This window comes from Neovison vison, chromosome 8 (genome assembly GCF_020171115.1).
Source record: "Neovison vison isolate M4711 chromosome 8, ASM_NN_V1, whole genome shotgun sequence".
Classification (NCBI taxonomy): domain Eukaryota; kingdom Metazoa; phylum Chordata; class Mammalia; order Carnivora; family Mustelidae; genus Neogale; species Neogale vison.
The window spans coordinates 90,837,615-90,851,203 of record NC_058098.1 but is presented as its reverse complement, the minus strand read 5'-3'; the positions used below and the strand labels follow the sequence as shown (position 1 = coordinate 90,851,203).

General features: G+C 41.9%; 1 protein-coding gene across 10 annotated transcripts in view; it reads left to right on the top strand.

Moving 5' to 3' along the window:
- Positions 1 to 13,589, top strand: part of AAK1 (AP2 associated kinase 1) — a 173,904-nt gene that overhangs the window by 125,301 nt on the left and 35,014 nt on the right. For 7 of the 10 annotated variants that reach the window (XM_044261296.1, XM_044261294.1, XM_044261301.1 and 4 more), the window contains exons 13-16: positions 1,724 to 1,993; positions 6,262 to 6,494; positions 7,814 to 7,971; positions 9,868 to 9,972. In XM_044261296.1, the coding sequence (XP_044117231.1) occupies positions 1,724 to 1,993; positions 6,262 to 6,494; positions 7,814 to 7,971; positions 9,868 to 9,972 (766 nt within the window). The remainder of the gene's footprint in view (positions 1 to 1,723; positions 1,994 to 6,261; positions 6,495 to 7,813; positions 7,972 to 9,867; positions 9,973 to 13,589) is intronic. The other 3 variants (XM_044261295.1, XM_044261299.1, XM_044261297.1) reach the window with 2 other exon arrangements.

Sequence of the window (13,589 nt, the reverse complement as noted above, 5' to 3'; positions counted from 1 at the left end):
GATACTCCTTTGCTAATGGGTCAGTTATTGTTTTTAGGCCTTTTGAGGGGATACTTGGGAAATATATTTTGTTTCTTTTGTTTTGTTAACAGAATATACACAATAAATGCAAATTTACATTCCTAATTCAGAATTGTAATTATAGGATTTTTGCTTAACTTCTTGGATTTTATATTTGTATTTTTCTGATCTGAAGATCTTGATTCCTAACAACATTAACATAATCACTTAATTGCTTTATAATTTCAAGATAATAGTGCCAACACGAGTACTGGAAACAGTTTGAGATTTCTCTCTCTCTCTCTTTTTAAAGATTTTATTTATTTATTTATTTATTTGAGAGAGAGTGAGAGAGAGAGTGCTTGTGCAGGAGAGGAGAGAGGTTCAGAGGGAGAAGCAGACTCCCCGTTGAGCAGGGAGCCTGATGCTGGACTCAGTCCTGGGACTCCGGGATCATGACCTGAGCTGAAGGCAGAGACTTAACCAACTGAGCCACCCAGGTGCCCCAGTCTAAGATTTCTTTGTCCTTTTCATTCTTAAAATGTTTTGCTCATTATTTTCTGGAATCAATTTGATACACAGGTTTATTTGTTTGATTTTGCTTTTGATTTGTAGTTATTGCCTAATTTGGGGTTAATTTTGTTGAATGAAAATATAAAACATTTACAGAGTTTCAAAGTTACAGAATTCTGCTCTCCTTCCCATAATATAAAGGGAGCCCTCATGCCTGTTTACAACTTGAGAGCATTCTATTTTAAGGATACATAGCATGGTTTATTCAATCAGTGTCCCCTGTTGATAAACATTTGGTCATTTCCAGCATTTTGCAGTTATAAATAGGCAGCTACTTGTTGACATCTGCTTCTTTGCTAACCCTTTAACTTTTGCCCCAGGAGGCAAACCTTATCCAATCCCCTAACTCTACAACTAAGTAACAGTGTTTGGGATGCTCAAAGGCAAGTTCTTGACTTTTGTTGATTAGTAGGCGCTTCTCTTAGGCGCTTCTCTGGGACGTGTGTGTGTGTGTGTGTGTGTGTGTGTGTGTGTGTCATAGCCCTTAGCAGTGTGGAATAGACAAATGGATAAGAAGTATCCCTATCCATTGACAGTTTATAAGAGAATATAACTTGAAAGAATCGGTTATAGACACAAGATAAAATACCAGTAAGTGTGCTAGAGGATCCTGAACATTTTGAATGTTTAAAGATGGGACAATTAGTAAGATAGAGCTATAGGGAAATAATTTTCAGCAGGGCTGGAACAGACTCTTTATAGCTGGCTTAGCATTTAGGTTATTTTCAGTGTCGTCCCTGCTTCATCCTCTTCATGGAGCAAAGCATTTTAATCTTGGCTGCTAACAAATCCCTTTACAAGCAGGATTACTTCTGGGATTGGGAGATCGTTTATTAGCTTCCCTTACACCCCAGCACGGGGAGTCAGAAGATGCACAGTCAAAGGGATGCCTTAGACTTGCCAGAGAAACTCCCTAAAGCCAGGAGGTGGCCCAGAGCCCTCGATGCAGCCTGGCAGTGTCAGGTGCTGTGGGGTAATTTTAATGCCCTGAGGTCCCCCTCCAAAATTGAGGCCAAGCTAAGAGACTTCTGCCTGCCCTTGCCTTTGGCTTCAGACTGGGCTTGGTTATTCCCGAGAGGTTGGTCGTTTGTGGAATACCGTTCTGAGACACTGTGTTCCCCTCGTCCTTTTTTCCACTTCTCCTGCTCAGTTTCAGGCAGTACACGCAGCCGCCCAGCAACCAGCCATCACCCAGTTCCCGGTGGTGTCGCAAGGAAGCTCTCAGCCGCAGCTGATGCAGAACTTCTACCAGCCGCAGCAGCAGCAGCAGCAGCAGCTGGCCTCGAGCTTGCACCAACAACAGCTGCTGACTCAGCAGGCCGCCTTGCAGCAGAAGACCGCGGCAGCGGCGGTGGCGGCAGCGGGACAGCAGCCCCAGGCGCCCCCCCCCACAGCCCCGCAGGCACCCGCGGAGCCGGTGGTAAGAGCCGGCCAGGGCTCGGAGTCCCCGAGGAGTCCCCGAGCAGGAGAGCGCAGCGGGCGGGGCCCGCCACAGGGCGGGGCCCCTGCGTTAGGGAGAGGCGGCTGCCCCAGGCTTGTGGTTAAAATACTTGATTTTTGTTCTGTTTTGCCTGAGGTCAGGAAGAGGTATTCTGTAGAAGGTAAGAGGTTTAACAAAAACGATTCTAGGCTACTGATGAAGAGAAACATTCTTATTTATCACTCTAAAATTAGACTGGCAGAAAGAGCTGTTTGCTGTCTCTGTCAGTGCATATAGGTCAGTCAAGGGCCCAGATAGGATCAGAGGAAATCCTTTCCCTTGAAGGGGGGGTTTGACCACTGTGGCCTCTCCAGTCTCTGGAGGTTTGCGTGGCCTCCCCTGACGCCTGATAGGGCTTTACTTATTCTTGGTCTTCGGCAACATGACCTCATCTAAGTCTACCATGTAGCGGCCTTGAGGGGCCTCTTTGCTGGGACCATTTACCATGACCCAATCCTCTGGGCACCAGAGCACCTGAGTACTGCTGGAGCCGTCTTGTTGGTTGAGAAATTGGGCAGGTCCGCTTCTAGATACTGGCTGACTACAGCATCAGAACTCCTTCCTCCTCTCCTGATGGATCTTTACAGCTTCAGCAAGCTCAGGCACAATGTGTTTTGCCTCTACCAAGTGCTCTTAATTCTGTACTCACATATTTCTGAGTGATCGTGAAGAAAATATTCTAGTGATAGGAAGAGGCATCGTATATATCCAGTCAATAGAGTATCACAGCTACTCTCTCATTCCCAGGGAAGTCCAGCTACTAGACAGATGAAGGAAAAGTAAGAAATCGTCTTTCTGAGGATTGATTTCTAATAGAGTTTTGTCACCCATCTTAAACTGGAAAACCATGCTTTCAAAAGGAAGCATTGCTGTAAATAGATTGTCTTCTTTGAGCCTCAGCTTAGTTTGCGTCAGTGTCTTTACACCTCTGTTTCTGAAACAACTCAGTCTTCCCTGCAGGCGAGTGGTAGACAGCCACTTTCTGTATTTTTAATACGAACTGAAGTTCTTCTTGTTAATGGGGTTTTAAAAAAAAATTATTATAGGGGCGCCTGGGTGGCTCAGTCATTAGGTGTCTACCTTCGGCTCAGGTCATGATCGCAGGGTTCTGGGACCAAGAGCCCTGCATCGGGCTCCCTGCTCAGCGGGAAGCCTGCTTCTCCCTCTCCCACTCCCCCTACTTGCGTTCCCCCTCTCACTGTGTCTCTCTGTCAAATAAGTAAATAAAATCTAAAAACATAAAATTATTATATGATGTAGGCAGTTGAGATTGTAATTATCTAGTTTATTTCCTCATTTACTGGAACTGGAAACTAGACCCAGGCTAGAAAGGGATTACCCAAGACATACGGACTAATAGCAGAGCTGAGGAAAGAACCAAAGAATCCTGATCTGTGTTTAAGGCTAATAATAACAAGTGATGATCCAGGGGGACAAAATGATCAATAGTAACTGACTACATTTCTTTTGATGTTCCCCTCACTGTCCCTCTCTCAGGAATGAATTATAAGCCTTCTCGATGTTCCTTGGCTAAAAAGGTACCTTGAGCACTTCGCTCTGGGGTAGTTGGTTGAGGGGATAGAGAAAGAGCAAGGAGCAGAACTTGCTTCTGCCAGGAGTCAGAGAACTTCCCAGATTTTACCCATCCCTTTTTCTGTTGACCCTTGTCAGGACTTAACTAGAGGAGCAAGTGAGTGATTGTAAAGAATACTCTGGGTGCCCCTGGGTGGCTGGGATCGAGCCCCTCATCCAGCTGCCCGCTCAGCGGGAAGCCTGCTTCTCCCTCTCTCACTTCCCTGGCTTGTATTCCCTCTCTTGCTATCTCTCTCTCTCTGTCAAATAAATAAAATCTTTTAAAAAAAGAATACTCTGCAGCCATCCTAAAGTAATAATCTACAAAAGGAAAATGGCAATATGCCATCGTGTTTATTATAGACTTATTAGTAACAGCCAAAAGAATCAGAGTAACCTAATTGTTCAAGAAGCCAACTGTGCAGCCATTACAACTCATGGTTATAGCATCTGTACAACAATGTGAAACGGTCATGAGAGAATGTTGAAATTATGGGAAAAGTGTGTACTTGGAAGGGACTTAAATAGAAGATTCCAAAAAGATAAAAACAGTTGTATTAGGATAGTGGAATAGAAGTCTGGGTGGTTTTTCCCCCCCTTTTGTGTATATTGTTGCATTCCTGGATCTGAGTGTACTCCTTTTGTAATTACATATTTTTGTTCTTTAAAACAATCTCTAGCAAGACAGACTTCTTAGTCTACTTTGATTCTCCCTCCACTATGCTTTGTCTGTTCCCCCCTTCCCCTTTCTAATCCCATCTTTGGAGGAGACATAGATGGTGAAGAAAAGAGAGTCCTGAGCAGTAACCAGGAGACGTGGATTCTGTCCCCAGTTGACTTGATGACCTTGAGTGAGCCCTTAACCTCAGGGGGCCTTGGTCTCAGCTCCTCTGAAATGAAGGAGTTGGAATCTGTGCTAAGGTCCCTTTGTCTCTCGTATTCTTAGATTTGAAATGGAAATAAAACTGCCTGCCTGATGGGGCTGTTGTGAGGAGTAGCTGAACGGATTGGAGTGGTTTTGTATTAGTAGATAGCTGTGATAGCGTAAGGAGTCCTCCTGAAGTGTCTGTTCTTCACTATGCTGCCTACGGGGATAGGTAAGAAGAAGGGAAATGTTCTCCAAGTAGTCTGGACTCTTCAAAATAAAGGAACTCAGCAGTGAAGTATATCCTTCTCAAAGCAATGACTGTCTTAGACTCGAGGAAATTAGCTAATCTTTTTCTGTCCATAAAGCCATGGTGGTCTCTGTGGGTACTGGTTCTAGACTGGCTGTTGTAGGTACAGCCCTGGGCCACTGGAAGTTGTGGAGCCAGAGCTCTGGTCTTCCCAGAACAGACTGCTTCTCCCTCAGAGATGTGTCAGCTGCTCTTCCCTCTGACCTTAACCTGACTGATGTTAGAGGCTTGTTTTGTGTCATTCAGTTGGTGAGTGCTTGTGTACTCATACGTGCATATAAACCTGCCTCAGTCAAATTCAGAGTCTGCGTCAATATGGGGACAAAATCTCAGGCTGTCAGCATCCTGACCCAAGTAGCTGGCCCCTCTGGTTTCCCTTCTCTCTCAGGATTACCTATGAAGGCACTGAATGTGAGGGCTGAGCTGCAGCATGGAGGGGCATCTTAGTCTGAAACTAGGGACTGGAGGGAAGGGATAGTTCAATACCTGAGTCCTTTAACATTCTGAATCATTTTGTCTCTGGACTGAAAGAATTAAAGCATTAGGTGGCCTTCTTAGTGCTATTTTTTGTTCATCTTCTTGATGTAGCACTTTGTAGATTGTGTCTGATGCTTGAGGTCTAACCACGTGGCCACAAGGATGTTCCTATTTTTTTTTCTGTGGTGACAGTTTGTTCTGCCTTCTGAAGAGTCCTTGTGTTACTAGATCAATTGTCATCAAGGGCTTTTCAAATTTTTTCTTATTTCTTACTATATTCTATACCTGGTTCTTCTGTGCCATTTCCAAACTAAAGGTGGGAACAAGTTAATCCCTCTGCTCTGATCCTGTACATTTTCTCAGGGGAGCCACAGAAAGAAAATCTTGTAGACCCACCTTAATAGTGAAATAAAGAGCCTTAACAACAAAACAAAAACACTACCATTTATGAATCACAATGGAATTCAAACTTACTCCTAACCAGTAGTCTGAGCTCTGTCAGAGTCAGGGATCTCTTGGCAGAAATTATTCGGCTCAAATGTGTTTTAGCTGGAGCTGTGCCTTCATTGGCTTCTGACTGTGGTGGTAGATTGCTTAAAGCGTGCTCTTTGGAGGCATTCTGAATGAGTTCCTACGTGACCCCAGAAGCAGAAAGTGGTCCTGTAGGATACATTCTTGGTTTTTGGAATGAGGACTAGCTTCTGCAGCCTTATGATCTGGGCTGTATTGTGTATGGCTGCTCTCTAGAGGATTGCCGATGAAGATGGAAATTGATGTCTAAGCATCAGATAAATACCATGCTGTCAGTCCCACTGTTAGAGCTCAGATTGTCCAAAACTGCTTTTTTTCTTTCTTGGTGCTCTTGGTAAATTCAGCCACTTGAGTCCCGTGTTAGCTGTCATGTGCCATTTTTTATTATGCTTGTCTGTTTGTTTTTCCTTTCCCTTCTTTTTGAAACACTTGCCATTTCTTTTTTTTTCCTAGCAGATTCAAGCCCCAGTAAGACAACAGCCAAAGGTTCAAACAACCCCACCTCCAACCGTCCAGGGGCAGAAACTCGGATCTCTCACTCCTCCCTCATCCCCCAAAACCCAGCGTGCTGGGCACAGGCGGATTCTCAGTGACGTGACCCACAGTGCTGTCTTTGGGGTCCCTGCCAGCAAATCCACCCAGCTGCTCCAGGCAGCTGCAGCTGAAGCCAGCCTCAATAAGTCCAAGTATGTGGTGCTTCCCCTTTCTCTTTTTCACTTGTGTGGGTTAGGGCTGCTGTGGGCCACTGCTGTGTAATTCCCTGAATCTGTATGTAGAGAGGCACAGGTATATGTATGTAAAAGGTACATCTGTGTCTGTGTTCATTCAGAAACTGAATTTGCCTGTAGTGCATAGACCATACTGATCTTTAGAAATAATTTCTTACTTGCTTTACTATTACCATTCTCTCATCCATTCCATGTTCCACAGAGTATTTTTTAAAATCTGAGTCTGATCAACCCTCTCCATGATGAAGATCTTTCCTTGGCTCCCCATTGCCAGTGGGATAATATCTGAACTCATTGGTTAACAGACCAAAGACTGTTGTATCACATTGGTGGATGTGTCATTCTCTGTCTTTGTGGCCACATTGTTCATCCTGTGCCCTCTCCCTGAACTACTGCTCTCCTTGTCCACCTAGGAAATGTTTATTTATTCATCAAGATCGATGTCAGAGGTTCACTTTTCTCTGACCCCCTTGGGTGTCATATATAAATTGTCTCAACCTTTTGGGAGATGTATCCCATTATATTATCATTATTTATTTGTATATCCAGCTGACTAGCCTGCAGATTCCTCCAAGATGAGGACCATGTCTTAACCATTGTAAATCGAGTGATGGGCTCTGTGCCTGAAGTAAAGTAGATTGCAATGAGTGCTTACTAGGTGAATGCAGTTTTGGACCCTCAGCTTTCTTGGAACTATGGACTCTAAAGTTAAAACTCTTGAAGTCGTTAGTTAAATGCAAACGGCATCAAGAGAGACTTTAGAAGAAAATTAGGTAATGATACCCAGAAACACAAGATATTGCTAACTGTCTTTATTTCTCCTTAACTTTGATGGTGACCGCTCACGGCCTTCAGCCCTTCATTCTCTGTGTGCTAGATCCTGACAGATGGGAGGCAGCCTGAAAAGGCTTCAGTCCCAGCCAGCCTGGGGGCAGTCGTTGTGGGTGTTATGGCAGGGGCCACAGGAGGCACAAGCCTCGGAACAGGTCGCTTTGGGATTCTGGATTGTGAAAGGATTGGCGAGGAGACCAAAAATCTAAGCAAGAGGTTAAAGAAGTATGGGAGACAGTGGATCATGAAGGAAAGGGAGACATTTATTTCAGACGGTGATAAAAGTTATCTGTGGAAACTGTCCAGTTGCCATGGAAAGCCCTTTCAGAAAACTGTTGCAGAGGAGAATGGTTTGACTCAGAAAACAATTTGATCTCAAAACAAAGAAAAAGTAGATTAATCCTTTTTCAACTCTTTTCATTTCGTGGGGGTGGGAACCTACATAGGTCTGCAACCACCACTCCATCAGGCTCTCCTCGGACCTCCCAGCAAAACGTTTATAATGCTTCAGAAGGTTCTACGTGGAATCCCTTCGATGACGACAACTTCTCCAAACTCACAGCTGAGGAACTGCTGAACAAGGACTTTGCCAAGCTGGGGGAAGGTGAGCAAGGGGTGCCCTGCTGTGATTCTTAAACCCTGACTTTAGAGGAGTATGTGTTTGAAAATGTAGAGTTAGGTCTTTCCTCCCCTCAAAGTCTTGATGTGAAGTTTAAGTGAAAACTGCTGTTTCACTGTTTTCTGCTGTTTACCAGAGCACTGACATCTTTTCATCCGTAGGAACTCCTGGCCTGTTGTGGGTGGTGGTAAGGAGAGTGGGACACTTTTAGGAAAGATTTGGTGGCATAAACCAGGATGATACCGACCAGCATGGTCGTTCCTTGGAGGAGTGTGTTGGTTTTCTTGTCCTGTGTGTGTTTATTGTCCCAGAAGCCTGCAACTGCTTATGCAGGAGAGAGTGTGCCCTCACATGAACTTAGAATCTTTGACTGTGGTCAGAGTTCTGTAGTACTGTTGATGGACTGTGAAGAGGTGATCAAATAGAAGGTACCATTTCTACTCTCAAAAACCCAGAGTCAAGGAGCACTGGTAGGTTAAGTGTCCAACTCTTGATCTCAGTTCAGGTCTTGATCTCAGGGTTATGAGTTCAAGCCCGGCACTGGACCCCACACTGGGTGTGGAGCCTTCTTAAAACAAAACAAAACAAACAAACAAAAACCCCCCATAGTCTGTTTTGGAAGGTGGGACTCGTATACACAGACACCACACGCACACTTTGGAAAACAACAGCACGCTCTGGGAAAATTCTTCAAAAAGAATACCTAGGCATTAGACAAGAACACAGGGTAAAGGAATGATCAGAACTGAGTGAATGATACGAACTTCAGCCATATCTTTTTTAACTTTACTCTTTTAACTTATGTTAATCTCTTTTAACTTTATTTCATAGATATCTTTTAAAAATGTATATTACTTTCTTATTGTTTTAAACACAAGATAAGACATAGGATTTAACTCTGACAGACAACTATCTCACTATCAAATTATTTCATTGGTATGTATGCCAGTTATTGTTCTAGAATAAACAAATACCTTTGTGGGTATTGAAAACGCTAGTAGTTTTGCACTTAAGACACTACCAGGTTTTAAAGTTCTTATGTCTATTTTTCATAATTTCCGGTCTCTCTTCTGCCATGTTAAACTGCTGCCATTGTGCCTATCCCTCGTCACATCTCCTGCTGTTTCCCCCACACCCCCTTTTCATGTGCTCTCCTCAACTGTTTCCAACATGGAAAACAGATTGGCAAACTCAATAGTATTTTATAAAAACAAATAGATTCAAAGTAAGGACTAGAGGCATTCTGCCTAAGTAATATCCTTGAACTTTTGGGTGTTAGCTCCAGCCATCTCTTTTGTTGCTTTTTTTATTCATTTATTTGAAAAAAAATTTAATTGCAACAAATATACAGGGATGCCTGAGTGGCTTAGTGGGTTAAGCATCTGTCTTACTCTCAGGTCATGATCCCTGGGTCCTGGGATCGAGCTCTGTGTTGGGCTCCCTACTGAGCTGGGAGCATGGTTCTCCTTCTCTTCCTGCCTACCCCCTGCCCCACTCATTCTCTCTCTCTCTCAGATAAATAAATAAAATACTTTTAAAAATTATGATAAATAAACATAACATAAACATGAACTTTTGAACCATTGTCAAGTGAACAGTTCAGTAGTGTTAACTACACACACATCGTATCTCCGGAACTCCTTCCATCTTGCAAAACTCATGTGCTGTCTTTGATTCTTAAAACTTCTTTCCTTTTCTCAGCTGTTGTCTCAGTTACTGCAGTGATTAGACAAGGGCCTGTGAACGGCTGAGCTATTGCCTTGAGGCAGTAAAACGAGTCCAGTCGAGAAGTCAGTTCAGAAGGTGCCCTCCACCTCCTGCCTGTGTGTGTGCATCGTGGGGTTCTGCTGGAATGAACTCGGTGGTGTTTTGTCCCTCCAGGCAAACATCCTGAGAAGCTTGGAGGCTCTGCTGAGAGTTTGATCCCAGGCTTTCAACCGACTCAAGGTGATGCTTTTGCCACTCCTTCGTTTTCTGCTGGAACCGGTTAGTATAGCCAATACCTGAAACACGGAGCTCACAGTTGTTGCCTCCATAGTTTCCGTCCCACAGATAGCTGTGGCACACCAATGAGCCCCAGATCTTGGTGCTAATGTATATTTTCTCTTATTCAGAAGATTTCCAACATAAAAGGTAGGGAAAAAGAAATACCTAGAATCATTCTGAATCAAAATGACGGAATGACATGTCAATAATATACAGGATTTATTCTCTCTAATTCATACACATACTTTAAGCAAATATTTCTGAATTTAAGAACATCACTGCTAATCTCTTATAATTGCTTAGATCTTTGGAACAGCTTGAAGAATTCTAATTAGATGTTCTATCCTCTATCCAAGATTTTTCTGAGCCGTTTCTGTGTGTGTGCATGTGTGTGCGTGTGTGTTTACAGGGAGAGGGAGATATCTTTTTAATTTAGAACTTTTTTTAAATTAAAGAAGCAATAGTAAAAAACTAATTTTCTCCTTTATTAATAAAAATGATACATAATCAACTATATTTCAACTAAAATTTCTTAAAAATGAGAGAAAATTGTACATATTAATTATACAAAAGTTAGTAATTTAACCGACTGAGCCCCTCGGGTACACTAAAGGTTAGCAATTTATAGAAAAGTGTAGAGAAGGAAGTTAAAATCCCCGTAATCTCACAATTAAAAAGTAGCACAGGAGTACCATTTGGTGTCTGTTAGTGACATTTAACCTTTTTAGGGTCATATATATCTTCATGAACGTAATGAAAGATTACAGATCTTCTCCACGAAAATAAAGGACCACGATTTTGTACATAGTTTTTGGACTCGGCTTAAGACCTTAATGTACATCTTTATAGTCCTATTTTAAAAACAAATTTTTTTGCACATTTCCCACGTTATTAAAGAAGCTCTTAAAAGATAAATTATAAAAGATCTGCATTAAATGGCTTCATATGGATTTGTCATAATGTATCTAAGTAACCTCTTTTATTTTAAACATTAATTTGGTTTCAGTGTTTTCCTGTTAAAATTCCCTCAGCAACCGATATGAGGTTTTCAGTATAAATAATCCTTGTAGATAGGAATTTGATATGCTTCCAAAATTGATCTTTTTAATTTTATTAATTTCTGATTTTAACCTTATATATTTTTTCTTCCTGCCTTCCCTAGATATGTTAGTACTTTTTCTAATGTCATAAATTTATTTCTTATTGGAACTTTGGCTGTCATTATATGATATATTTTATAGTTTCTTTAAGGTAACCTCTAGATTATTTGTTAAATCAAAAGATACGTGTCTTTGGGGCGCCTGGGTGGCTCAGTGGGTTAAGCCGCTGCCTTCAGCTCAGGTCATGATCTCGGGGTCCTGGGATCAAGTCCCACATCGGGCTCTCTGCTCAGCAGGGAGTCTGCTTCCCTCTCTCTCTCTCTCTGCCTGCCTCTCTGCCTGCTTGTGATCTCTCTCTGACAAATAAATAAATAAATAAATAAATAAAATCTTTTAAAAAAAAAGATACGTGTCTTCTAAGGCTTTTGGTGCATATTTCTAAATTGCTTTGTCAATACTAAGAGGAACACAGTAAAATTTTAAAAATTTCTTCTTAAAAATGTACTGAAAGTATTTAGAGTTTTTTTGCTACTATAACAATGATTTTCAATCAGCATGAGAATGGGGAGAGAGGCTCATTATAATCTGCTTAGAAGTCTTGTCCACAGATATTTCAGTATTCATTGCTTCTCTCTTTCATTGCCCACCCCACCGTGACCTTTGAGGATTACACTATTGATTAAGAGTGCTTTCTAGTAGGTTTGTGTTTCCCTTCTCAGAAAAAACCTGAAATTTTAATCATATCCTATAAGTCTTCATATGATAGAAGTCTTGATATGATAATCTCACTGTTATTAATTTAATTGGATTCGCCAGTGTTAACAACAGAGGTCCCTACACATTTTCCATACATTCCCAGTTTCAGTACTTATAATTCCTACTTATCACGTGTTTTGTTGTCTATATGGTTTTTTAAGGATTTATTTATTTATTTTATTTATTTATTTGACAGACAGAGATCACAAGTAGGCAGAGGGGCAGGCAGAGATGGGGGGAAGCAGGCTCCCAGCCTGATGCAGGGCTTGATCCCAGGACCCTGGGATCATGACCTGATCCGAAGGCACCCACTGAGCCACCCAGGCGCCCTATTTATTTATTTTAGAGAAAGAGTGAGAGGAGGAGGGGTAAAGGGAGAGAGAGGAAGAGAGCACCTTAAGCAGACTCCACACTGAGCACAGAGCCTGATACAGGGCTCGATCCCATGAACCTAAGACCAGGACCTGATAAGAAACCAGGAGTCCATCACTTCTCAGCTTTTTGGCTAAGATTAAGTGGAAACCAGGAGTCCAACACTCAAGTGACTACACTGTCCACGTGCCCCTGTAACTCTTCTTAAAACAGTTTTTATTTTTGTTTCAGCCTCTTCTCCCCCTTGATGCTTGAGTAGAGTTATGACAGTGAACATACACTGAGCTCTTGCTACATGCTAATAATATTAACCCACTGGTTAAGTGCTTTTTTATGCATTATCTCAGGTGGTCCTTAAAACAGCCCTCAAGGGGTGCCTGGGTGCTCAGTTGGTTAAGCGTCTGCCTTTGGCTCAGGTCATGACCTCAGGATGCTAAGATGGAGCCCACATTCTCCACATCCAGCTCCCTGCTCGGCAGGGTGTCTGCTTCTCCCTCTGCCCCTCCCCACCTTGTGCTCACGCTTGTGCTCTTTCTCTCCCCCTCTCTCAAATAAATTTTAAAAAATCTTAAAAAAAAAAAAAAAACCACCAAAAAACAAAAAACAGCCCTTGAGAGGTTAAGTGACCTGCCGAGGTCACAACTGGAGAATGACAGACTAGAGAGTTGTACCTGAGCAGCCCAGCTCAGAAGCTGTAGTCATACCACATCCCAAGAGTCTTTGTAAATCAGTGACACGACACTTTTTTGAACATTATAAAACATCTGCAGATTTTTTTCATCTTATCCAGCCTTTTTTAAAACAGACATTTGGTATTTTTCCTTCTTTCTTGTTTGTGGTATAAACTTTTGTGTGTGCAACACTTTTATTTTTTATAAATGAAAGAAAATCACATCCAAATCCCTGAAATTAATATGTCCTCATTTGTATGAAGTGTAGGATAGCTTCATTTTCTAGGAGTTTTCTAATCAAGCTCAGACTGTTCACTGATTTTAAACCTTCTGATCAACCAAGGAAGGAAATAAACAGGAAATGTGGCAATGAGTCACAGAGGATGACAGAAGGGTTATTTTAAACATTTTGTGGTAAAAGCTGCAAAAATGTTGATGAACTATGTCCATATGTTGGAATAGACATTTAAAACTTGACATTGTACCTCTTTATTTTAAATATTTTTTTGTGTAATCATCTTTTGTGTAATTTTGAAAAAATGACTAAAAGCCCAAAGAAACGAGATAAGAGAACTCACAATCCCACCCAGTCAGAGAGGAAAACATCGCCAAAATTTTACAATATTTATGTCCGTAATTTTATTTCTGTAAAAATGAATATATCCAGTTTTATGATTCTTTCTTTTCCTTTTAATGTATTTCATTGTGTCTCATTTGA